The sequence below is a fragment of the Paramisgurnus dabryanus genome, chromosome 8 (assembly GCF_030506205.2).
Source record: "Paramisgurnus dabryanus chromosome 8, PD_genome_1.1, whole genome shotgun sequence".
Lineage (NCBI taxonomy): Eukaryota > Metazoa > Chordata > Actinopteri > Cypriniformes > Cobitidae > Paramisgurnus > Paramisgurnus dabryanus.
The window spans coordinates 39,200,547-39,225,587 of NC_133344.1; the positions used below are offsets into that span (position 1 = coordinate 39,200,547).

At 36.3% G+C, this 25,041-nt stretch overlaps 1 protein-coding gene across 1 annotated transcript in view; it reads left to right on the forward strand.

Moving 5' to 3' along the window:
- Nucleotides 1–337: 337 nt before the first annotated feature.
- The window catches only part of axl (AXL receptor tyrosine kinase), a 56,307-nt gene continuing 31,603 nt past the window's right edge, over nt 338–25,041 (forward strand). The window contains exons 1-7 of the mRNA XM_065281772.2: nt 338–902; nt 6,009–6,231; nt 7,026–7,126; nt 9,190–9,372; nt 15,044–15,124; nt 16,541–16,656; nt 20,251–20,422. Coding sequence (XP_065137844.1) covers nt 755–902; nt 6,009–6,231; nt 7,026–7,126; nt 9,190–9,372; nt 15,044–15,124; nt 16,541–16,656; nt 20,251–20,422 — 1,024 coding nt within the window. The 5' untranslated portion in view covers nt 338–754. The remainder of the gene's footprint in view (nt 903–6,008; nt 6,232–7,025; nt 7,127–9,189; nt 9,373–15,043; nt 15,125–16,540; nt 16,657–20,250; nt 20,423–25,041) is intronic.

The window sequence follows — 25,041 nt, forward strand, 5'->3', positions numbered from 1 at the left end:
GAGATTTTTTTTCAGTTGTTTAACACATATAATATTGCCAAAGAAAGATACAAACAAATAGCATTGGTGGAGCAGTGAATATCATTCTTACTATTATTTTATTATTACTTATTCATAATTCATTAAAATTATACGTGAACATTGGTGTGGGTTTGTACTTAATGTCTAGGTGAAGGGGCTTGCTGTGTATTGGGAGTGCTTAGTTAAACGATCCAGACTTTGGGGGTCAAACGCGCGCGGGCACGGTATAGTTTGGATACTGTGAGTGCGCCCTTGGAGTAAGGGAGAACAGGAGAGACAAACGAAGGAGGGGGAGGAGAGAGAGAGAGGGAGAGAGATAGAGATAGAGAGAGAGGACAAAAGTTTAGTGAAGGAATGTGAGTTAGTTTGAAGGCGGAATAAAGACGTCCTGATGGAAGAGTTTTGAAGCCAAAAGAAAATTCTGACATTCGCGTCGTGATTCCAAAAACAACATAACTTGGAAAACTCTGGAGCGCTTCATAGTTTTTACCTCAGGCACTTCGATTTTTCCATTCTGAGGATTACAAAAATCTATCTTGAAAAGAAAGAAGCAAGAAATACTTAAGGAAATCAGTTTACCCTGCAACTTTTATGTTGCATGTAGCTGTCAACAGATTGACAACTGCTGTTTCTTATCTTCAGTCTGTGGATATTGCTTTTTATTATTCATTTATCTTGGAGTTTACTTACTTCGCTTCTCCGCTGAAGTAAAAGAGCAGATTACAGCGATGAGATGATGCGATCCGAGTCCACTGTCACTCATTTACACAAACCGAACCGGAGCCGCCCGAAACCGAACCAAACAATGAGCAGAACCGCTCATTTATTAACACTGTGCTTTATGATACTGATGCGCATCAGCTCTGCGGTACACGCGTCAGGTAAGACATCTATACAATATAAATAAACGATACAACGAGCTGCACTTCAAGTTTGATTAGTTTTTTCTGAGCCACATAGTCCAGATTAAAGTTGTCATGACAAACAAACCCTACCTTAAAATAAATGAATCATTATTGTAGAAGTATTAAAACTTTAAGTTGCAAATGAAGTGTTCGACTGAAGCATTGCGTTAGCAACGCAAAAGGTCATGGGTTCGAACCCAGGAAACACAAACTAAAAATCCTGTATACCTTGTTATGCACTATAAGTCGCTTTGAAAAAAGCGTCTGCCAAAATGCGTAAATAATGACTGTGTGTTAAATCTATAAAGCGTCATTTTATAGCATAAACAAACACGGTTTTGCACAAAAAGGTTTGCTAGAATTAAAATGATAAAAAAATGAATGCAAAAACACACTTTGTAGGAGTCAAACACCTGTGTGAACTTTACCCTTATGAAAATGAACCATGTTTTTTTGTGGTAAAAGTGTAGTAGCAATGTTTTTGGTGTATTGATGACTATTAGATGGTTTTACTACAGTAACCATGTTTTTTGGTATTAACTGCAGTAAAACTATAGTTAATTTGGGAAATTGTAAGGATAAGAAAACTTTATTCAATTAAAAATCACATGTTGGATAAAGTCCCTGGCAAATGAAGTTAGGTTTAAGAGCAAAAAAGCATAAAAATCTGAGATTCCCTTATCATTTAATCACCCTCATCTCCTTCTTTCTTCGGCAGATAACAAGAGAAGATATTTTGAGGAATGCCTATGCTTCAAAAGGCATAAAATAAAGGCATAAATTTAGCATTAAAGTCAGTTATACAAGCCATGTTTTGTGAATACCATTCACAAAATAAAGTTAAAATTGTTACTGTCAAAACATGGGACTATTAGGTTTTATGTTATAAAAGCGTTGCCAGATTTGCTTTAGGTTTTCATTGTATAGTTTATGAGACACTTTTGCAGTTGTCTATGAATGTATGTTTGCTGTAGCTGAGCATCTTATTGTTTACGTCTGTCTGATCTGAGCTGATGTTTAGGTGTGCCTGTTATCAAACTCTCACAACAAAGCATCTTCTGAGATGCTAAAGACCAAACAGCCTCAAGCAGTGTCTGTGTGTTACGAGGGGATGGGGGAAAGATTCAGAGAGAATGAGTGAGATTGTGAGTCAGTGACTCTGCTGAATCAAACACAGAATGATGGATTGAGTTTGTGGCAAAGGGATGAGCTTGAAAGAATGGAATTAAAAGTTGAACGAAGGGTAAGATGGGTGGAGAATAGAAAACAAAGGAGGAAAGAGCGCAGTTGTCGTACACTGAGGCAATAATGAAGATGGGTGTTTTTCTACATTTAAGCAATCGTTTTGACAAGAAATGAAAAGTTTTTAACAAACTAAGATGGAGGTTTATGGGAGTGGTTATAGAAGATTATTACTGTGTGCTTGTATAGGCAACATGAAATCAAAATCCTTTTTTTATCCTAATTGTTTTTAGCTTATTTTTCATTGTGTTGACATACTAGTAGGGGTGAATATAAAAGCCTTATATTCAAAAAAGGCTATATGAAAAGTGATAGTGTTTAAGGGATCCTCCAGCCAAATTACCCCATGATTTACTCACCCACAAACAATCCGAGATACATCCATCATCTTTCAGACAAACACATTTGGAGCTATTTTAGTAAATGTCTTGCTCTTCCAGGCTTTATTATAATAGAAAACAGGGATCAGGGAATAACTTCTGACTTTAAACGCCAAAAAAGTATTTTGCGTCCAAGATGGTGTCATTACCGGAAGCTAGTTATTACAGTTTATAAAGTTTGAAATATAATTGCAATGATTACCCACAGAATACATTTATTAACCCCTTGGAGCCATGTGGATTACTACTGTAAAGGAAGAATACACTTTTTTAATAGGGTTTAAAGTCAGAAGTTGTTCCCTGATCTTTGTTTTCTATTGTTATAAAGCTTGGAAGAGCAAGGACATTTATTAAAATAACTTCAAGTGTGCTTGTGTAAAGGATGATGGACATTTGTATCTCAGATTGCTTGAGGAAGAAAAGTCTAGTTTTTAGACAAAAAAAAGATTTTTGAATTTGTGCTTAAAACAAGTAAAAAAAATCTGCCAATGGTGTAAGAAAATCTTAAACCTTTTTCTTAAACATTTAATTCAAGTATGTTTTTACCTCATTGGCAGATTTTTTTCTTGTTTTAACCACAAATTCACTTAAATTTTATGTTTTTTTGTCTATGAACTAGACTTATTTTCTTAGGTCATTTGCTCATCAAGAAAATACAAACCCAGTCCCACGGAGTTGCGTATAAATAGCACAAAGTGTAAAAATCATGCAATACATACGCCAAATTCCACTTGGGCATGCATATGATACGCCAGTCTTTCCCATTCACTCAAACTGTCGTTTTATTTATTGGTTATTCACATTTTTTGCATTTTTTTACAATTTTCGCTTGGGTTTAGGTTAGAACAACTTTTTGTTATATAAAAATTATATCCTAACCCAAACCCCAATTCTAACCCCAACTCCAGGCGACCATGGCTTAAATATAGACAAAAACATGGAAAAACCTGTATATTAAATAACCTCCTTAAGCAAATCTCAAATCTAACCCTAAACCCAAGCGAAAATGGTTTAAAAAACAGAAAAATTGAGAAACCAATAAATAAACGGCAAAAAAAGATGTGCCGTTTAAGTGAATGGGAAGGACTGGCGTATCATATGCACGCCAAAGTGGAATTTGGCATATGTATTGCACGATTTTTACACTTCGTGCTATTTATACGCATCTACATGAGACTGGGTAGGAAAATACATCTTGATTTAAGAATTTTTAGATATTTGTACTGAAAACAAGACAAAGATACTAAGTAAGAAAATAATTTTTTGCAGTGTAGTCAGTGGCTATAAGGGCAAGAAAATTTACTGTATCAAATTATCATTCTGTTGGACAAAACATTAGATACTGTATGTCAAAGACAATATGTTTTATTTATTTTTCTCACAAAAAAAAACACTCAACCCAATCTCACTGTTTTACGTGGAATAGTCACAAAATATTTGATTTATTTATTTGTATTCATAGGCACAAATTTTATTGTCCTGTAATTTTGTAATTCTCGTGAGAAACAAACGAAGTAAGAATCTCATTGTACCTATGACTGTAAAGAAATTGAAACTTAAACTTGATTTTCCTCTTTTTTCGTGTGTCCCTGAGCACAACTTCCTTTTTCGTGTTTTTTATAGGTTCTGTTTACTGTCACATTTCAGGCATCCTAACCCATACCTTACCCCAACCCCAAATGACAATAGTTGTGGAGAGACGAAAAAAGGGGAGATGAAAAAAGAAGAGAACCGTGTCCATGAAAACAAATAAATAAATCAAATTTTTCCGTGAGAGAGGGTTATGCTCAAACAGACGAGGACAAAAAGATATCAAACTTTTAAAGAGTTCCTCAGTTTAGACTCTTTTCTTGTGTATGATTGGTTAGCGAATGTTATTTCAAGGGAAAAACTTTTTGTTTTTGTAGACTACTTTTTCTCCAACAAGTCCTTTACATTTTCATCCGCTTCTCTGTGACCACCTAAAGGAAGCTATGCACAAAGACAGTTAAGTTGACCACCCATTTTGCATGTCATCATAAAAGAAGTGGTGTTTAAAGGAACAAGTGAAGCTAAAAGCCATTATAGCCACAGAAAGAAGAAAGCAGTCATGTCTGGAGGATTTAGTGTGAGCCTCATTTTAAACATCATCCTGAGACTGTTTGTGTGTTTGCTTTTAATCCTCTTAAAGATTGACTAAGTCCACATGTTGTTTACCTCATTCACATTTGGACGCACTTCTGATCAATTTGTTTAAACCTTTGAAAGAAATGTTTTGAGTTTATACTCCTATCAACACCATTTGTTGCTCAGTGCAAACGGAAATAAATTCAAGAGCACTGTTTTCTTGTGAAAGTAGACCCTCATAAATAAGAGACGTTTATATTCATGTTTGAACAAGTGTTTTGGATGCAATGAAAAAATTCTTCCTCGGGTCAAAGCTCAGGGGTCATCTGACAGCTCTGAGAAAATCCAATTTTCAATTGTTAAGCATGAAGCAATCTGAAATGAGCGTAAACTACATTGATCCCCTTTAAAACCGAATGACATACATCTGGTGTCTCTGTGGCCTTTGCTGCAGAGTTTGTTATCGGGTCCATGCCAGCACAGGAATGTTAAAAATGTCAATTCTTCAGGCAGATGGGATTGCATGAAGTCAATGGAAAGTGAATCACAGTGGCCAGGATAGTGTTTGACAGAGAACAGATCTGCGGGGTATGAAAGCCTCCCGGTCGAAGTCAGCTGTAAAGCTACACCGCCCTACTGATTTTGAAAGGAAATAGTTTTGTAAAGTAATTTCTAATGCGTTTGGTTGTTTTTTCTGCAGACGTTGTGTGTCTAACTTAGTAAAAGTTTCTACATTGTTGGAGTCGCTTGTATAGTGGGCAGTGCTCCAACATGTAGCACAGATGCACTTTCGGTGACCCAAGTTCGAGTCCTGTTTCAGTATCCTTTACTAGTCTTGTTCCTCTCTCTCCACCTTTTTTTCTGTCCTCTTTGTAAATTACTGGCGAAAATGGGCAAAACGTTTCTATAAGCTGTTGTACAGTGATTCTTAAAGTAGTTGAAAAATGTAAATATTAAAGTTGATGTTGTGGTTGAGTCTGAGTCAAGACCAAGAGCAGAGATCGAGTATGAAGTCTGAGTTCAGATAAAACTGAATGTGGACTCGGACTCAACACTCAATCTCTAGTCTTGCCATTTTTGGCAAATAAAACATTTTTGGACGGTGTGTGCCATTTATGCATCATTTATGTCTTTTGCCAATCGTGATGAAATGCAATACTTGCCGTTGTTTTCAACGTGTTCAATTGTGTGGACAGAAATATAAAAAACATGTTTAGCAGCAGCGGTGCTATGTGCAAAAAAAACATTACCATACAGCGTTGTTATAAAAAGTAAAATAAATATGTGTAAGGGGAAGCTGAATGGAAAGATTTGACTTTACAGTTAATGACTTTTCCATGAATTTTCTGTGCAGGACTACACTTTGCGAAGAGCCCAGTGAATGTGACTTCCTCCCTTGGTAAACCAGTGGTACTTCAGTGTACCCTGCAGTGGGACGGCATTGACCAAGATCCTCCCCAAGAATCTCCTCCGGATGTGTTGTGGCTGAGGGATGGAGAGCAGCTGGATTTTGCCGACACCAACCAGATGCAGATGCTTGATGTAGACAACAATTGGCTGGTTATCAGTAACCTCAAGTAGGAAACTGTTTCTCTCTATATGTATTTCTGTCTATTGTCTGTTTGGATATTGACACCAAAATGTAGATTCTCTGCTTGCTCTGTCCAAGACAGTTTCATTGGCTATGTTTACATGCACAAAATTTTGTCACTCTGACTGAATTAAATCTGATTGCAGGTTACAAAAGTACAGTTTCCATGTACCCTAAACATTGCAATCTGATTAAATTATTGGTTTACATGTACATTCTTTATAATCCAAACCAAACGTCTGCACAAGTGCATAGCCAGCGTTGCCAAATTTGCATATAAAAACCAGCCCAATGGGCATTCAAAACTAGCCCAAAAGCATCCCAATGACTATTCACAGCCCGAATGCCAATAACTGATAAACAAAATAATAAAGAAACATTGTATAAGTACCCCAAATCTGACCTTCACGCTTTATGTCTGGATAAATGTACAAAGTCAAAGTTGAGTTAGAGAAGGTTGTTCTTAAGAAGTTTTCAGATATAGAAACACACTTTTCGAAATTACAAATCTATTTTATTACCCCATTACCTTAATAATGCAATTGCCTTGCTCTTGCATGTTTCTGTGATGAAATTATGTGATAGTAAACATAAGATGTAAACTTAAGCACAATTCTTCAGCGCATGTGCACAAGATATTTTTGCATCTGATTGAGAAAATACTATGATTCACGTGTTTACATGCGTACTTTTCTCCTGATGATCGGATCACAGATTGGACCACAACACCCTTTTTTATTAAAAGATTATTACAGATTAATATCTGTGTTCTGCCTACAGGATTCAGGAGGTACAGCTTTCAGACATGGGTGCCTATCAATGTGGTGTTTATTATGGTTCAGATGAGGTATTATCTATTGAAGGACATATCCAGCTGGAAGGTATGGTTCACTTTTCATGTGGTCTAATATGTTATCCTTCTATTCATAATCCCATAAGCAGAAATACAATCATTTACTCACCCGTATTGTTTCAAACGCCATATTTTCTTTCTTTTATTAAACCCACAAGTAGATATTAAGATGGCTGCACACTATACAATTTTTATGGTCCTTTACTGGGCATACTGTATGATATAGTCATATAATAAGTTTTTCTGGAGCTAAAACAGTATAGCTGATGCTAGTGGCCTAGGTTTGATGCAAGCACTTGTGCACCTGCTAGCAGTAGTGGACTGCTTATACAGCTGTGGAAAAAATTAATAGACCACTCCAGTTTTTACTTTAATCATTTTTTCTAGATGTACTGAGACCATTTCAGTCCAGTTTCTGTTGAATTTTAACACGAAATAAAGTCACCAAACAGCAAATGCAAAAGACACATCAGAAGATGTGACTAAAAATCAGGCTTTTCCAAAATAAAAAATTTTTTTTTCCTAATACACGTAAAAACATTAGTATTGTGTTGTTCAAAAATGTATTTTAACATGTTTTCTCTGCAGTATTGAACATCCCCAACATACGGCATTTTTATATACATATTTTTAAATATATTTCAAAATATACAAAACTGGCCAAAAAATATATTTGCTTAATATATTTTGGAATATGTTTACAAAACATATTTTTCACAGATATATTTTTTGGCCATTTTTATATATATATTTTTTTAAAAATTAAAGCATTAAAAAATATTAAGCCCTCCATATATTTTAATCCAAGGAAATATATTCACGTTGCATTGGAAAAAGAACATTGTTTATGCATCAAACCTGTAAAGATAACAGTTTTAAAAAGGTTCAAATTAAATATATTTTCAGCTTCAAAAATATAGTTTATAAAATTATCTTGTATTAAGCATATATTTTAAAGAGCAACTATGAGTCACGATTTTACATTTTCTTTTGGTATGCAAGTGTGTATTAGTACATCTTAACGCTATGCAAAAGGTGCAAACCCCAAAGTAAACAATGACACGAGTTATCGTCTCCACGTAAATATCTTTATTGGATTACAACAAACACACGGATTGTAGGCAACAGTTTACTTCCTGGGATTGGTGATGTAGACAAGACTGACATTATCATAATTCCTCCCGCTTCTGACTCACAGCCTGTAAATTAACTCCTGTTAGCATTGTGGGGGAATCTTTCAAACATGGTAAGGAGCGCCATATTTCAGGCTGACGTCAGAGGTATAATCATAACATAACGATTAGCTGGCCAATCAGGGACACAGAGCTTTTGTACAAAATCAGTGCGTTTGAGGAAACAAAACAAAAATCTGGAGTTACAAAAATGTACAGTATGTGGAAAATAATGTGTTTTTTAAACATAAACCTCACAGAAACATTGCTTTATACCAAATACATATAATAATGTTGTTTTTAACATTGAAATAGGTGCACTTTAAATATATATATATTGGCAAAAAAAACTTGCCATATGGGATTCAAAATTAGAAATCTATTTGATTGCCCTTGAAATACATTTTGAAATATATGTTGATATATGAAGGTTAAAACTGTCTCCAAATTCAAAAAGATTTTCAATTGAGCATTACTTGCTACAAAATGTATTTGGCATATATTTAAAATATTTTTTGCCAGAATTGTTTTTACAGTATGGGTCGGAAAACACTGTAGATTTTTATTTCAATTTTCAGTAAATAATATTTAGTACTTATTATTACTAATAATTTAGTAAGAATTTGGCAGAAATGTTCAGAAACAAAAAATATAATTTTACTTAAACACATACCTAATAGTAAATCTAGAAAAACTGAAAGGGACCATTGAAATGGTCTCTTAATTGTTTCTGCGGCTGTATATTACATCAGTGGTTCTTTTTGTCGTTTCTTAAGCAATGCTCATAAGTACATTTTGGTCATACTGCCTAACATCCCCTGTTGTATTTTACAAGGATGGCACCATGTTGGGTTTAGACTTGAGCATAAACTACTGACATAAAGTAATACACTCTTTCTGTCTGTGCCAATGCCACCAGGTCTCCCCCATTTCTCAGTGGAGCCTCAGCACATATCAGTTGTTGCAAACGTTGGACTGAGTTTGCACTGTGTGGCTCACGGGCCCCCTGAACCTGTCCGGGTCATCTGGCTGCAGGACGGAGCTCCTTTAAATAACCTGAATGACCCAATATCTCTCTCACCTTCAACACTCAACCTCGCAGGTACTGAAACTCTGCTGCTTACAATACTTTATATACTCAAGCACTCAGGAAACCGTACTAATGCTTTGCAAACAGCCATAATCGAACGATGAAGGCTTACGTCAAAGGATGCCACTTTGTGTTTTCACAGCAGCTGTTTAGACACATTCATATACACACAAACACAAAGTCAGCCGGCATACACACAGACACACACACGCAGGGCTCTCGGCAGCAGGCAGACTGTCTGGCTGATTTTCAAGCAGGAATCATCCATCGAAATGCTGGCCTTTACTCGCTGCTGAAAGAGGAGAAGGAGAAAAGAACAAAACTGGACAGGAAGAAATAGAGGAAGAAAAAACAAGGAGGAGGAGCTGGAGGCCTTTGAAAACCTGCCACATACAGCCTGTGTTGTTGCTCCAGCTGCACTGAGCTGAGGAGAGAGAGAGAGAGAGAGAGAGAGAGAGAGAGAGAGAGAGAGAGAGAGAGAGAGAGAGATACAGAGGCTTTGACTCATCATGGATAACTCGCCATTAGTGGTGCACTCACATCTTTGGAATGAGACAACTTCTGCTTACACACACTGACTCACACTCATTCACTCACTCATTCAAGAAGTTCATAAGACAAAATGGCAGCTCTTATATAACATTCCCTCTGTTAAGCAGCCTTACACACACACTGCAGTCATCACAGTGTGCAGGTGCCTAATAAAAGTATGCATATTTTATTTGCAATCATTATATATAGCTATTTTCATTGTGTGCAACACAGCAAAACTACATTTTCATATTTCCAATAGAAAGGTGTTTGCCATGCAAAACTTACTTGTATGATAATTAATTTGTTGTTATTAAGTGGTTAGTAGGGCATCACAGTGTTGTTGCTAACGTGTCCCGTGTAATTGTAGCACATGGAGTTTATTCACCAGCATGACAGAGCAGCGCATCACACACTCTTTATCATCTTATCATAAACTAAAATGCTTGCGCATGGTTTCTCAAAAGATAATTAGCATACTTCAGACGCTGTGGAAAAAACCTACCAAGTGCAGGACTTTAAGTCACTTGTCTTTATAGGATCTTTACTGTATGTTTGTGAATGCACGCACAGATTCTGGAAAATCATTGGCAGTGTGAATGAACAAAAAATCTAACGATGCTGGACAAATCACAGACGCATTTTCCGTAATCTGTGTGAAATGGGCTTTACTGCGACAAAATATCTCTTAACAAACCGCATGATAATTTATGTCCATAGCGTGAATGGAACTAATTATGCAGGGAAGATTAATACTTAATACAGAAACGGCTTCCTTCATTGACTACATTTCTTGACTTACTGTGATTTTCATTGTGAGAAAGTGTATTACGATACAATGACCCTCTTTCAATCTTATATTAGATTGGCAGAAGTGTTGTTATTGAGCCATACATGAGTTTTTACTTTCCCACTGTCTGCTTTGATGTTTTTGGTGAATCTGTGCTGATGAAGAAAGACTGTGTTTTTTAGGGAAGGAAAAAGAACAAGATGAAACTAAATGTGGCTCATGTTGAACACACACACAGAGAGCGAGAGAGAGAGAGAGCACTTAGTCTTTGTCCATCAGAATTTGATCTGTTGACCCTTGATATTGAACTCCTGTGGCCTTTCAACAATGAAGTCCCAGTAATCCCTCATGACACACATAAACGTGATTTTCACTAAAAGTGTGAAGAATGATGTGTGTGTGTTTATGTGAGAGAGGATTTAGTTGACAAGCTTCTGTGAACGTCAGCATGTGCAGGATGTTTTTTTCCTGAAAGCAGAAGCAGCACTTTTCAAATCAGCTCTTTTTATAACTCCACACACTTGAATCTCTAAATTCGGTGTTCATTTCTTTCAAGCTGTTAAAAACCACAGACATTTCCGCTTAAAGGGACAGTTCACCCTGATAAGGGCATTTACTTATGACCTTCTTGTATATATCTTTTGTTTGACTAAACACTAGAGGTGTGAATCTTCACTGGTTCCTCGATTCAATTCGATTCCGATTATTAAGTTAACGATTCGATTCAATTCGATGTTACGATGCATCATGATGCATCACGATGCATTGCATCCTTTTTTTTAATTACTGCACATTGCTACATTTATTTTGATGAATGTAAGAAGTCAGATACAGTATTTGAACTCCTTTGTATTTTGTTTTCTTCAAGAAGTATACTAAAGTATACTACTTAATAGGAAACAAGACAAACTTGTTCTGTAAACAGCAAACAACAGCAGCATTTAAAACTAAAACATTAGGAAAAACTAAAAGTGCATAATACTACTGTCAATTAAAGCATTATCAACACTTGCATTCTTTAGCAGCTCGGGGTGAAAACGGTTAACGTGGTTTCTTAGATTAGTGGTATTGCCTACATATTTTATTTGTGCATGGCAGGCTTTACACTAGAGCTGAAGATCTTTGCCCGAACCCGACGGAACCCGGCTTTATTTCTAACATTTTACACGGGCTCGGGGCGGGCTCGGGCTTCCGCTCCGGCTTTGTGAGGTAAATGAGCAGTCAAGTTCAGTAGCGCAGGACCGCGCTGAAGCCATTTATTTAATAATTTTCCTAATCAAAAACATGTAGTCTAATCTTGGTGAGTAAAGGTTTTTCAATGTATAACTAAATATTAATTGAGTCTTAAATACATAATTTAGACAAAGGATATAGACTAATGTTGGCAGTAATGGAGAGAAGTGCCGACGCAAATCCCACGGAGCCTTTCTCTTAATTTCGTTATTGCCAAATACCCATCTTAATTCAGAATGTATTATCTTAATTTAATTCGTTAAGAAATAATCTTTTTATTGGCCTATTTATAGTGTATTGCATAGGCATATTTAGAATGAGATGTTACAATGTTACAGATGACTTATTTTATTTCTTTGTTTCAACTTCAACTTTGCGTGTAGATAATTAGTAATGAATAAATAATGTTAAAACCTGTGTAAATTTCTCATTCTTTACAAAAGCTGTGTGTCCGCGCACATTTAAATAATGTCGTGCTGTAAACGGGTTCGGGCTTTTAAAAAGCTGTCAATCTAAATGTACGTTCGGATTCGGGCTGCATTATGTCGGGCTCCGGTCATTTCGGGCGTGTGTCTTGTCCAGTTCGTGCTTACCAGCATGTTCATAGAAGCCGAAATGAGCCCGGACATCGGCTTTTAAAATACCCGGTGCATTTTTTATCACTCGTTTCTCACAACCCTCTGCCATTTTTTCTACCGCCACATACCTGTACGCGACGAATGATGTAAGCAGGCTATAATCGATTATGGGTTATTACTGCATCGATGCAGAATCGTCCACCCCCGCATCGCGATGCATCGCACAATCGATTAATTGTGACACCCCTACTAAACACATAGTTTTAGTACCTTATTTTGCCAAGTGAGAGATGTTCTCAGGGTAACACAATGGTCTTGAAGCAGCTAATCCTGTTTGTAAGCTTAAAGTTGAAACAAACTTGAAATGTATTTCTGAAATCTGATTGGTTGATTGAAATGTTGTCCCAGGGTCAAGTCCAGAGGTGTAAAGTACTTGAGTAATTTTACTTGATTACTATACTTAAGTATTATTTTGGGGGATTTTTACTTTACTTGAGTACAATTAAAAATCAGTACTTTTACTTTTACTTAATTACATTTTTTAAAGAAAAAAAGTACTTTTTACTCCTTACAATTTTATTTACAGTCAAAAAGTACTTCTATTTTAGAGATCTATTTTTGCTTGCTTTGTCAAACCAATTGAACGTTTCCTGCTGTTAACAGCCTCTCTATCAAGACTAATACCTTGTTCACACTGTCAGTCCAAATTTTGGTGCATATCTAATTTGACAAACTCACTGTCCACACTGTGTTTCACAACTGTTCAGATCCGATCTGTGCATCCTGTAGCCGTTTTCTGGATTATTTGCACTGTTTCTATGGCAATGACGTCGCGCTGGCATGACAATCTGACTCGACGTCTGACGTGTTTTATGTGACATGACAGCATGACTTAACCGAAAAGCTACACAAATGCGATCAGGACGGTAAGACTGAAATGGATTTCAAACCACCTCTGGATGTAGCCTGAAACGGATTAGAAAAACAGATTTCATGTGGTTTTTAGCCGTTCACCATTCTAAATGTGATTGGATTCCTATTGGATATGCACCAAAATCGGATTTGGACTTACAGTGTGAAAAATGTCTAATACAACTGCATCGGCTTCCTGTGAGAGGCTTGATAGAGCTTGAAATTTAAGTTAAGTTCGAGGTTTTACAATTTTGAGTAGCATGTTGCATACTAAAATTCATTGTCACGGATCTCTGCATTTTTCTGTGTCTGTACCACAGACTTTCTTTTCCGTGTCAGTTTCACGTATTGGTTACTCAATTGTTTTTCCTATTTTCTTACCATTTTCCCGTGGGTTTGGGGTTAGAACGACTTTCTGTAACATAAAATGACATCCAAACCCAACTCCTAACCCTAACGTCAGGCGACAATTGTTTAAAAGTATGGAAAAAATTGTATAAACCAATAGTTAAAGTGTCATCCTAACCCAAAGCCCAAATCTAACCCCAGACCCACGCGAAAATTGTTTAAAAATGGGAAAAACAATTGAGTAATCAATACGTGAAACTGACACGTAAAAGAAAGTCCGTGGGACAGACAGGGAAAAATGCGGAGATCCGTGACAATGACACGGATAAATGAGCAAAAAATTCTGTGACTATACCACTGAACTTTGTGAGATCATGTTGGAAATGATGTAGTAGTCTTATAGTTTGATAATGAAATACAATTAAATACAAAGAGTTGTAAAGGATAAAACCTTGTATGTGGTTCATTCACTTCATGTTTTTAGAGAAAGCTTAAACATGAATCTCTCGTTTTCCTTCTTCCGGTTACTTTTACTTTTTTAATACTCAAGTACAATTTTAATGTGGTACTTGTTTACTTTTACTCAAGTATAATTCTGGCCAGATACTTTTACTTTTAATTGAGTAAAATTTACACTCAGTACTTGTACTTTCACTTGAGTAATATTTTTGAGTACTTTTTACACCTCTGGTCAAGTCCCATGGCAGTCAAATATTTCACATTGATTTATTCTCATTGGATAATATGTGTCTCATACAGAAACATGCCTATGACAAGTAGTCACACAAGAACCAGTGAGATTTTAAGTGATCGACTTTTTTAAAGGTGCAGTGTGTACATTTAAGAGGATCTATTGACAGAAATGCATTTTAATATGCATAACGACATTATCAGTGGTGTATAAAGACATTACACAAATAATTATGTTTTAATTACCTAACAATGAGCCATTTCTATCTACAAACACCATGGGTCCCCTTACCTGCAAGTCGCCATTTTGCACCACCATGTTTCTACAGTAGCCTTAACTGGACAAACTAATCTAGAGATCGTGTTTGGTTGCTGTTGTCTTAGATAATGATGTGTGTCCTATAGCAGCTACCGTAGCTTCTATATGTGTTTTGAAAGGGAAAGGTGAGCTGTGCATTAAGCAGTTGGTTGCAATTCACAATCTCACCACTAGATGCCACTATAATTTACACACTGCACCTTTAACACAGCACAGCTTGCCAACACCAACAAGTTACGCTTTGTAATGTTTTCTGATGATGTGTTCATTTCATGTCAATAGGCTTGAACAAAACCAGTTCTTTCTCCTGTGAGGCTCATAATCGTAAAGGTGTGGCATCATCTGGCACGGGTGTTGTGACCGGTAAGTGTGATGTTATCAGGTGAGGGTACTGCATTTCACCACTGTCATAACCATCTCAGGTTATCTGATCACAAGTGGATATCAAACACAGATAACTGTTTAAAACCATTCTGCCAGAAAGCTCTGATGATAAAATGCATATCTGAATGCACTTAAAGTCTGCACCGTAAAAGCATCAGACAAAGCGCAAAACTATTTACTATTCAAATTTACTAAATGTGAAGTAGTCACATATAACTGCCTCTAAATGTGTTTTGAGTGATTGGATCACTAGATGCGTTTTCATTACCCTTCAAATTGCGCAAATTGAAAACACGACCAATGGAAACTTGCAAAAACTCCCATATATCGGCAAAAACGCTTTTTACACTCGCATGAGGTTGTTTTTCAAGGAAATTCGGAAAAGGTGTATTTATAGCAAAACTGCAATGGTAACAGTTTATTCATATTTTTAAGTCACATAATCACTATTTAAAGATGACACGAATGAACTAAAACATCCCAGAAAAAAAATCCCATCAATACATGTCTGCTCCTGTAAGAGGCATTCCTTGCCAATAATGTTTGCATACCACTCCTACATCTCTTTTTATTTAAAATAATGTACTATTACCTCAAAGAAACACATATACATGCCACACTTTTTTTTTGCATTAATGTTTGGATAATAATCTTACTTAAAGTCGCAATGAAAGTAAAATAAAAACTGTAATTTGTTTTGTAATATTGCGGTATTTTTTTTTACAAATGATTTATCTGTGAGCTTCATTAATTAAAAAAAATTAATGTGCCCTCATAATCTTTAATTAAAAATGCAAATCTCCTTCCCTCCTAAAAACGATCTCTCTTTACTTCCGGTCATAATGTATGGCAGGTGGGCGGGGTCCGGGAGAATATTGCTGCGATTAGCAATTAGCAACACGACCCAACTTCAAATGATCCAATCAGATCTCGAGGACAAATTCAAATCCAGCCCTGCCTTATTTCATTTCAGAGACTGGTTTTACTCGGATACACGTCACCACGGGGAAAATTAGGCAATTGATACTTCCGTTTCATGGCGACTTTAATAATGCCTAGTGCCGTGGATGTGATATTAGTAAACCTACCAACATCAGTCAATGTGATGTTTGAAATTACTTAAAAAAATAAGTTTGTTGCATATCACTGGTTTATTGAAATGTCGTCTTTTGTCAACATTTAGAAAATAGCGCTAAAGTTTTGCGCAAAACTGCAATGGAAACGCAGCTACTGTTAAACCCAAAAGGTGTAGAGATTGCCCTCAAATATTTTCTTTTATACTTTTATACTAGCAAGTATTTAGGCACAAATTCAGCATTGGATGTTTTATTCAACAGCAGTATAAATTAATTCAACCGAACAATAAACTTATATCTCATTTCTTTGTCTGTTCAGTTCTTCCCGGCCGTCCTTATGAGATTCACGCTGAAGAGATCACTAATTCAAGTATTCATCTATCATGGATGATGGGCTTTGGAGGAATCTATCCCATCAGCCACTGCACTGTTCAGGTACCTGCCAAAACAATCTGTTAATAGATCCACAACCGAATGAAGGCTTGCGCGTGGGTTTGTTTCAAATGGTTTAAGGGTTTTGATGATGCATCATTTGACATTGACAAGTCTGTGACATATCTGCTTTGTCCCAAAGTTGTGATTCAGAACTCTTTAGCCCGCATACAAACGTTGCTTAATCATGCTGTAGTATAGTGGATCATATTTCACACTTGGAAAGAGGCCCTGTTGAGGCCCAGTTCCCCTCATATTCTGGGGCCCGGTGTGTGTGTGTGGTGTGTGTGTGTGTGTGTGTGTGTGTGTGTGTGTGTGTGCGTCTGTGTCACACACTCTGCCTGAGCACCACCCCAAAGTGTCTGGTTCTAATAAAAGCAGGCCTCTCGTGCCCCGGCCCTCGCACCTCCTCTTGTTTCTCAACTTTAGGGAAAAACACAGATCCGAGCGATCCGAAGTTTGAGATGAAACACGCAAACCTTAAGGAACTGAAGGAGAAAAGGAAGAAGTGGAAAGCAAAGAGAGAACTTAAGAAGAACAGAACTAAAGAAGAGGAAGAAAAACAAGACTTTCATTACAATCAAGCACATTATAGTAATGATGAAATTTTTTTCTATTATGAAATGGAAATTCAAGGGAAAATGTGCTTGATTGTTATGAAAATTATGTGAAAATTATTCACTTGTGTACCTAAAAGCTGCTTATTGGTTTCTCAGTCTAAGGTACATATCTGTACATATTAGGACCTTATTAAAAGGTACCGTCCCAGTGACAGCTTTTGTATGTTCTGTCTGACAGTGTAGAGAAATTATTAAAAAGGTCATTGACAGGTTGTAGGAGAATCACACCTTACAGGATGATCATACCCTCCCTCAGTTAAGAGATGCATGCCTTCATGTGTCCAGCTTCCTTTTCTAGTTTTTGCCAAATTGAGGTCAAACTGATCCAGAGTAAATCAAGACACCTGTCATCTCTAATACAGAACATCATGTAGATATTATTGTAAATAACTGTCTGAGGTCTTTAAGGCTGGAGAGAATGAGTAATATACTTGATCCATCGTAGGGGAATTCAGCATCTGTGTGAGTCAGTGACCAGCAGCAGCAGTGGACTTCACTTAACTCTGTTTATTGATATGATTCTGAATCACTCAGTAATGACTCATGTATGACTCCTTACTATAGATTGAGGATCTGCCCTCCCAAAAAGAGAAGAAATTCCTCATTGAGCTCTTTTAGCATGAGCTCATTCTTTCATATTGTTCTCTATTACATTGCATTACAATAAACAGTCACATTAAAAAGCCTGAACAGCCCTTACAAAATTAACCATTGTTTTACTACAATTAAAACCAAACAAGCATGGTTATTATTGCTAAACCATTGTTACCACAAGATAACCATGTTTATGCTACCATGGTTAAACAATAATAATCAATAAACCAAATTAATTTCCTTAAGGGATGCATTGATATATTGAAATCCCAGTGGTCTTGGTCTGGTTTTTACTCTTTGCTTGGAAAACATTTGACACGTGCCTGTTATTGAGCTCTTAAAGGCGTGTGATATAGGTCTATTTCTTCGAGAAATAATCCAGTTGATACAATGCAATTTTTGTTTCATTTCATTTTATTGTTTTTTTATCATTATGCTTTCTAGGCTTGTGTATGCAAGTACCTGAAAACTTTGGCATTATTGTAATTATTATAGTCCTGCCAATAAAGCTTTGTTCAGCGCCCCATCTCTCCTGTAGCTTTTTATACGAACACAGCTGATAATCATTTAAAGCAGTAAACTCTTAGTAGGTGGTTTGTGATGTTGGAGTTTTCTGCTGATGTTTGTTGGGCGTCTTTGCTTCGACAGCATGTTCATCCCACCGCTATATTCTGTGTGCGTGAGCTGTTTACATGCATCCTGCTGTGACAACAGCATGTCTTTAGGTGCAGACTGTGTGGATTAAAACACTATAACCAGAAGGTCCTTCATATAAATAGAAAAAAAATGTCTTAAAATTTTGGCAGTCTTAGACAACTTTGCAATTTTTTTTATTATTATCTTTTTATTATTTTGTGATTGTGAAAATCTTAACATTGTAAAAAAACTGTTGGTTCATCTTAAAAAGGTAAGTTACCTGGTTGTTTTAAAATTTTGAGTTAATTAAACTTAAAAACATTAGTTGAAACAACAATTTTTACAAATTTATTTTGGAGTTAAAGCAACACCAAAGAGTTTTCTTTACCTGAAAATAACGTTTCCAAAAAGTTTCAGTCGTTCATCCACTCGAAACAGGGTGAACGGCACTTTCACATTCGCTTTGCAGCCCTCTATCGGCCAAAACCGCACTAAAGAAGTTTCCAACCGTCGGGTTGCGGTCCTGTAGTTTGAGTGAAAACGACAAAAACTTGCTTTACGGCTGAACTACAATCCAATCAGAGCCAGCTATGCTGCAGTAGGCTAAATTATTTACGACAGTTGTAATGGACAATTCCGCTTCTAACCTGTAGGGAGAGCAAAGAGCAAATACTCTTTAGTATTGCTTTATCTAATACTTTTAAGTTAAATTACAACCAGGTTAACTTACTTTTTTAAGTTGAACCAACAAATATTTTTTTTCAGTGAATTTGCCAAGAAATCTGTGGAAAGAAGATGTGTTAGTTTCTTTGTCCTTAAACAAAAGTTTGCGATAAACATAAATTTTTTCCCAGTCATTCTGTGTGTTTAAATAACCATTGATGCTGTCTATTCAGTAAACCAAACATGTACTGTATAAAGAGATTTATGTGAATAAAGCAAATAAACATACAAAAATGGCACAATTACAAAAAAATTACCGAAACGGGTTTTAAACAGTAAGCAGTGATTGTAAGTAAAAAAAGTTTAGTCCGTATTCAGTGATCACCTCAGTGTCATTGACTTCCATTCATATGCACGCAAATTTCGCATTTTTGTTCCTGAGTTCAAGTTGTCTGAACTCTGACCTGCGAATTTGTTTCACATGAAGACGTGTTACCAATAGATGATCGATACGTCACAGCGAGATGCTTTCAGGTGGAGGAATAATAACAGTATCATACATACCATGTATATATACTGTATTTACAGAATAATAATAAAAGCAATCAATACCGATGCAAGCATGTCAGAATCCTAGATGAATGTGAATATAAAATATATCAACACTTTAGTGTGCGATTTGCAGGCTGAAAAGTCTAATTTGACCTCTGCATTATAATCTATTTGACTAAATAAAAAAGCAAAAACCTGGATGTCCAGAGACTGTGTAGGAAGAACATTTTTGTGAATATGCAAAATAATGACATTTGCCCTGATTTATATACAACATCCAGTTTTTGACACATTCAGATAAATTATTTCATCTTTATTGTCTCAACAATTCAGTATGAAAGAATACACATAAAATTATTTAAAACAAACCAGAAACACTGAGCTTGTCATTGCTAAGCAAATTGAAAATTTTAGCAGGCCACTAAATGTAAGTGGTAAATAGTTTGCTGTTGTGTAAAGACAAAAGCCTAACCCTAACCCTAAAACCCATTAAGATTCATCTCATGATTGTGTTGACATGAATATGTTTCAGGTTAAGTCTTCAGGTGAAGACCTCGATGAGAGGACCTACAAAGCACTAAACAGCAGTCACCTGATCTCAAATCTAGAAGCCTTCAGCCAATATAACTTCCGAGTAGCATGCCAGAACAGCCAGGGTGTCTCTGATTGGACGGAATGGGAAACCATCAGCACTAATGAAGGGGGTAAGTAAATGATCTGTATTAAAAACTATTTTTCAAATGCAGCTTTAGGGACATTAACATGTTTCGGAAGTATAAGAAATTGAGAAATCGATAGAAAATTTGTTTTTAATTAGGGCTGTCAAAAGATTAATCGCGATTAATCGCAAAGAAAAAAAAGTGTTTTTTTTTCATAATATACAGTATGTATATATTTATTTATTTAGATTTTGATCTATTTTAAATTATGTTTGGGTGTATGTTGGGGAAAGTTACTTTTAAAAGTAATGCATAACAATATTTGGTTACTCCCCAAAAAAGTAACTTACTAGATACTTTTCATGGAAAGTTATACTTATGTCACTTTTAAGTTACTTTTGCGTTTTTCTTACCTGGCTGAGGCTTAAACTCTCTTCAAGGCCTTGCAGGTGGAATTGCATATTTCCATCGCAAAAATGTCAAGCTCTGGTCTGCTATCTCCGTTTCTGACTCAAACTGTTTCTGCTCAGGCGAACGTATTAACATAATTTTATGTTAAAGGGATAGTTCGGCCAAAAATGATATTAAACCCATGATTTACTCACCCCCAAGCTGTCTGAGTTGCATATGTCCATCTTTTTTCAGACAAACACATTTTCGGATATTTTATAAATTTTTTTAGATCTTTCAGTTGATTAAATGTAATATTACGGGGTCCACCCATAGTCCACGACCTTCAAGTCCAAAAAAAGTGCGTCCATCCTTCACAAATTAAATCCAAACGGCTCCAGGATGATAAACAAAGGTCTTCTTAGGGTAATCCGCGCGGTGTTGTTTTAGAAATATCCATATTTAAAACTTTATTAACGAAAATAAATACCTTCCGGTAGCGCCGCCATCTTAGTCGCATCCACATTCAGGAGAGCGTATTAGCGTAGTGTACGCACTTTTCTTAATGACGTATGACAAATTCGGAGGGCGGGGGCACAGAGCAGCAGCAGAGTAGCCTCCGTAGGCTGCGTAAGCTCTCATCCTGAATGCGGACGCGACTAAGATGGCGGTGCTACCGGAAGGTATTTATTTTCGTTAATAAAGTTTTAAATATGGATATTTCTACAACAACACCGCGCGGATTACCCTCAGACCTTTGTTTATCATCCTGGAGCCGTTTGGATTTAATTTGTGAAGGATGGACGCACTTTTTTTGGACTTGAAGGTCGTGGACTATGGGTGGACCCCGTAATATTACATTTAATCAACTGAAAGATCTAAAACATTTTCTAAAATATCCGAAAATGTGTTTGTCTGAAAACGATGGACATCTTGGGGGTGAGTAAATCATGGGTTTAATATCATTTTTGGCCGAACTATCCCTTTAATACGTTCAGTTTAATTGAGGACATTGTTTTTTTACATTGAATCAGGGGCGTAGCCAGTAATGGGCCAGGGCGGCACTGGCCCGCCCACATAACTCCCTGGCCCGCCCAGGCAAGTTTAACCAAAATACATTTTTAGTTTATTTTTATTATTCAAATGTATTTAATAAAATATATTAACATAAACCGGATTTATTATTGACTGGTGTGTGTTTAATTTGCTTTCTAAATAAAATGGAATTGTTGAAGCAAGTTGTAGGAAGCTTCCGAAACGTAATTGGTTGCTTGGTTGCTAGGAGTTCAGATAGACTCTGTGGGGGGCGGCGGCCGGCGGGCTCTGGCAGTCTGCCAGCTAACTTTTCTAACTGCTTTTTTAGCTAATATTAACATTGCCACAATAATGGCTAAAGTTTCTTTAATGTGTTATTTAAAAAAGCAAGATTTGACGAAGAAGATACGCCACTGCCTCCATCTACCGAGTATTACCAGCCCAGTTCTTCAGACGCTGGTGGCGCCGGCTGCCGCTTGCTCCCTGGCGGCAGTTTCAGTGCTCTCTCCCGGTCAGTCTGACACAGGTTACCCGCCGATCTAACTGCAATTGATGAACCACCTTCACAACCCAATTTGCATCCATGAGTTACTACCCGCCTCAACAACCTTTTGTTTTTTTGAAAAAGAACTCTGTGACTCTTCGGACTATAATGAGATCATTTCTGTTTTCAACATCAAACCCAGGCGTTTGCGTCTTGTTTTGTAGAATTAAAACAACAAAGGTAGGCATGCTGTTTAACTAATTTCCTTATTTTTGCTCGTGAAGTGATTTAACTAAGTGGTGTGTTGTGTATAGATGTATGCCAGCCTTATAGGTTAAACTTACATTGTTTAATTTAAATGAGTTGCTATTTTTGGCACAAAAGCTTAATTTCCAACAGGCTGATTGCACTGTATATGGTTGATTTAACATAACTTAGGCAGTGTGTTGTTATTTATTTCAAACCGTGCTCTGCTGAGAGTTTTCGTCATTTCAATTTATTTTTAGCCTACTTTATTTCAGGTGAACTGTTTTTGCACTGCTGACTAGCCTGAATAAGCCTGGTTTGTTCAGCCTTTATTGAGCTCTGTTGGTTTAACATGTTTAGACAGTGTTTTATTATTGACTTCGCCAAAAATTGAAAAGTAAAGATGTCACTGTTTTTGCAGTTTGTCTATTGTTTTTTTTCCACTCTAAGGTTTATTTATTATTTAAGTAATTTTATTCTGATAAACTATAGGCCCACTCACTTTTGCTCCGGCCCGCCCAAAATACAATTTCTGCCTACGCCCCTGCATTGAATTAATTAAACTGAAAAGTAACTCGCATTACTTTTTAATAAAAGTAACTCAAATATTAATGTGTACATTTATAAAGTAATGCGTTACTTTATTGGTTACTTCAGAAAAGTAATATTATTACATAATGCACATTACTTATGATGCATTACCCCCAACACTGTTTATATATACATAATAATTACACACAATACACACACAAAAATATTATGCAAACACAAACTTTTATTTTGTATGTGATTAATTGCCTAATTTTAATATTTAAACATTTAAAGATTGACTTGCTATGAGCTTTGAGTTTGTAATGTTTTGTAATTCGGTCACAATTTTGTTGTGTATAAGTTGTTTGTCAGCTGTTATGTTTCAGTAGTGTTTCAATGTTTTTAGTGTTTGTCCTTGATAAAAGGTTTAAAACAAAATGTTGGAGTTACAGTGTAGTCTTTACATGTTTTAGTGAGTAGTTGTGTAAGTTTTAAAGGAACAGTATGTAGGATTGTGGCCAAAACTGGTATTGCAATCACAAAACTTAACTGGTACTGCAGTCACACAACTGGTGGCCAATACACAAAATGACAACATAAACATCAGTTGAGGGCTGCAACTCCACTTTTTAAATGACAATATCCTGGCCAGACCACTGTTGTCAGTGATATAGGTATATGAAATGAAAATGATTTCTTAATGTCTAGTGACATTTTATGATTAATTGATATAAATTTCTTACATACTGTTCCTTTAACTCTACTCTACACTAAACATTGTTTGAAACAGTCATGCATTGTTTTTTTTAATCTTCCTAATATTTTGCACCAGTCACACAGTTCATTCACAGAATGTGGCCTTTTAGTTGTGTGTTTTTTTTGTAGTGTTTTTTTTTAAATAGGATTGAATAGGTTTGTCCTTTATGTATAGGTGTAACTGCTCTGTATGAGCTCTGTTAAAGGTCTTGGTCTGGCTACGTTCCCTCTACACAACACATCTGCACTGAGCAGTGGTCTGTAAGGGATAACTGTACTTGAGCTGGAGTAAGATTTTCCATGCCAGCTTACGCGGGCGAGAGGTGGGAATGTGGCCATTGGGTACTTTCCATAAATTGTCGTTAAAAAATGTCTCTTATAAACAAACGTCTGTGAGCAGAGCTTTAGGAACCTCACCAGACACACAGGCAGAAACAGAGAATGGTTCAATAAGACTTCAAGGCACTAGATTTCATTTTTTCTCTAAATCCTTTTAGAGGTGTTTACTATGTCCACCGAAACCCGTTTGTATGTAGCTGAAAACATCAGGCCAATTGCAGGCCCTTGTGAGTGTCTCTTTAGCTAAGGCACTTTGGTTGATATGATTCTTCTGTTCAGTTTATCTGTGGTGTACGATGGGCCGATTGTTTGGTGTGGAATTTGTCCCGCCCCTCCACCACTTTGATTGGATGACTGAGTAAAAAGTGACATTGACGAGCACAGCGTTTCTCTAAAAAGTTTAAAAAAAATGTATGTTTTTTTAAAAGAGAACATGAGACAGAATATATATTCATATTTTCCAGAAGTGTTTTGGTCTTTGTGGACAGTAACTGGGCTGTGATTATGAGTTTGTATGTGGGTGTAGTGTTTTTGGCTTGTATGTATGTCACTAGTGTGCCTTTCTCTCAAGCTCAAATACCTTTTTGTTCTTCAGTCCCTCCCTTCTTTGTGCCTATCTCAGGTCAGTCCCCACCCTCCATTTCCCCTGGAACACAGGGTTTTCAAACTGTTTTGTCAGCCGAACCCGCTTAATCTAAACTATTTCCTTAAAGTACCCTTGTTTAGGACATATTACAATAACTTAATAGCACATTTGCATGTTTAAGTTAAAAAACATTATTCTTTTTTATTTTATTTTTAAATTGTTATTTTTCAACCGTTTTGGAAACACTGTTCTAACAGAAGAAAGACAGATCACAAATGAGGTCTCCTAGGACTGAAG